The sequence below is a fragment of the Olea europaea genome, chromosome 3 (genome assembly GCF_002742605.1).
Source record: "Olea europaea var. sylvestris chromosome 3, O_europaea_v1, whole genome shotgun sequence".
NCBI classification, from domain to species: Eukaryota; Viridiplantae; Streptophyta; class Magnoliopsida; order Lamiales; family Oleaceae; genus Olea; species Olea europaea.
In genome coordinates this window covers 19446305-19448631 of record NC_036239.1, presented here as the reverse complement: position 1 = coordinate 19448631, position 2327 = coordinate 19446305, and the positions used below count along the sequence as shown (strand labels likewise).

At 31.2% G+C, this 2327-nt stretch overlaps 1 protein-coding gene across 1 annotated transcript; it reads left to right on the top strand.

Moving 5' to 3' along the window:
• The first annotated feature begins 336 nt into the window (after positions 1 to 336).
• LOC111388885 (basic form of pathogenesis-related protein 1-like) lies at positions 337 to 1090 on the top strand. The gene has a single exon (XM_023013713.1). The coding sequence runs from the start codon at positions 353 to 355 to the stop codon at positions 872 to 874; it is 522 nt and encodes a 173-aa protein (XP_022869481.1). The 5' UTR covers positions 337 to 352; the 3' UTR covers positions 875 to 1090.
• Positions 1091 to 2327: the final 1237 nt, after the last annotated feature.

Below are 2327 nucleotides of genomic sequence, written 5' to 3'. Positions count from 1 at the left end.
TAAAAATTTTATAAATTTTATGGAAATCTATTCAAATCCACGAAATTCATTAGAATGATAATATTTCTAAATTAATCAAAATCTCATTTGAAAATGAGGACACCACTAAATAGAGCAGTTGTTAACTTTACAACATCATAGTATTTCGTAATCGCAATAAGTTCAATGTACCTGTCACATCCATGAGTGAAAACATAATTATATTTTACTTATTTAAAAAGTAAGAACAGAAAGACACATTGTATTACTTTAATCCAAAATGCCTCAACGGACCAACTACTTCACGCCTCAATCTTTGGCTAGCACTTCTGAAAACAAGTCTATAAATACACTACTCTCCACACTAAGTAACATGTCCCATTTTCACAAAATCAAGATCAAAATGAATTTCTCCAGAATTAATTCAATGTTCATCATTTATCCCTTAATAGCCTTAACTCTTTTTGCTCATTTCTCCATATCCCAAAACTCTCCTCAGGATTTTCTTCATGCCCACAACAAGGCTCGTGCAGAAGTTGGGGTGCATCCCCTAGTATGGAATCAAACAGTTGCAGCCTATGCCCTAAACTATGCACACAAAAGATATGGAGATTGCAATTTGGAGCATTCACAAGGTCCCTATGGCGAAAACCTGGCCGAGGGGTATGGGACGTTGTCGTCGGTGGATGCAGTGAATATGTGGGTTGGGGAGAAATCTTGCTATGATCATGGGTCGAATTCTTGCGTTGGGGGAGAATGCCTGCATTATACTCAAGTTGTTTGGCGTGACTCGACTCATCTTGGTTGTGCTAGAGTTCAATGCCATAATGGTTGGTTGTTTGTCATATGTAGCTATGATCCTCCAGGAAATTACATTGGCCAACGTCCTTATTAATAGGATAATATTTAATAGATGTTGTAAATCATGTGTGGTACGATGATGTATCGCCATGATATAAAATAATACTCGTGTTAGATTATGAACTAAATATTTATATATATGTTGAAGGTATGTTTGAGTTATTATGTATGAAGGGGTTGATGTTTTAACTCATGATCATATTATACATAGTGCTATCAATGGAGAAAGCTGTTCGACTAAATTACTTTATTTAAAAGTTTAAATGTTTACTTTTATGTGATATCCATTGACAAACTTGCTTCCTTGTATGCTAATGTGCCCTTATGTGAATATTGTGTCAAAATGAATGGATTTGAAACTTGATCTTAATACTTTTTATCTACTTCAATATATGCTGAATCATTCATCGAAAAGATTAACTTTTATGAAGTTTGCAAAATTTTATACAAGTTAATTTTTAGAACAAGTAGAGATTATCACTTAATATTATTAAAAATTTAAAACCCTTGTTATCTAGCTATGTACATTGGTCCATCTATCAAGTTATATAGAAGCTTGGCTAGCAACAAATAAGATATGATCGATGTTTGGCATGACCGAACTATATTGGGACGTTCTTTAAAACCCTAAACTATCTCAATGCAAGAGTTGGATCTAATTACACAATTATATTACTATGAAAATAATATTTTAAAAAATAGAAAAACATCATGATATCATCACCAAGATATGAACATATTTCCACGTACTTTAACAAGATCAAAGTAGATGCGAAGTTAAGAAAGAAAAAGAGTAAAGTTTAGGTAACAAATTGTTTCTTATTATCCTAAAACATGATAAAATAACTACCTATCTACAAGGTTCCGTTTAAAGAGAGCTAATTTAAAATTGTCAAATTTTGTAATAATTTTCTTGCAATATTTTATTATTTCTCATTGTGTAGTTTCTAACCTAATTTACGGGCAATGATCGAGTGATATTCCTTTATAGCTTAATTTTAGCCGCTGACTGGGCTTCCTTCTACAATTGGACACCGTTCGTTTTTGTGTATTGTTTATTTTCAGCTATGGACATGTCATGTGATCATTTCTTATTGAATTCTTTTGAGCAATGTTTGAAACTTTGAACTGAAATAGACATGATTGGATAAGATGATTATGAATACTTTTCAATTATAGTGTGTTATTCAATATACAATATACGTGACTATTTAATTTACTGTTTTTGAGAGACGAAGATTAATTACTCATTTCATTTGATAGTAAAACAATTCTTCAGGAGGTTTAATTAATTTCCGAAGTTTTATTAATTATCTTGTATTAAGATTTAAAGTTTCATCTTAAAATATCAACATTTTGTAAGAGTAGTAGTCCAGACTCTTATACGTTGATAATTATTTTCAATTATAGTATGTTATTCAATATACAATATACGCGACTATTTAATTTGTTGTTTTTGAGAGACGAAGATTTCCCTTTTCATTTGA

Coding starts and splice junctions, on each gene's coding strand:
- LOC111388885 (XM_023013713.1), top strand. CDS start 353: ATGTCCCATTTTCACAAAATCAAGATCAAAATGAATTTCTCCAGAATT.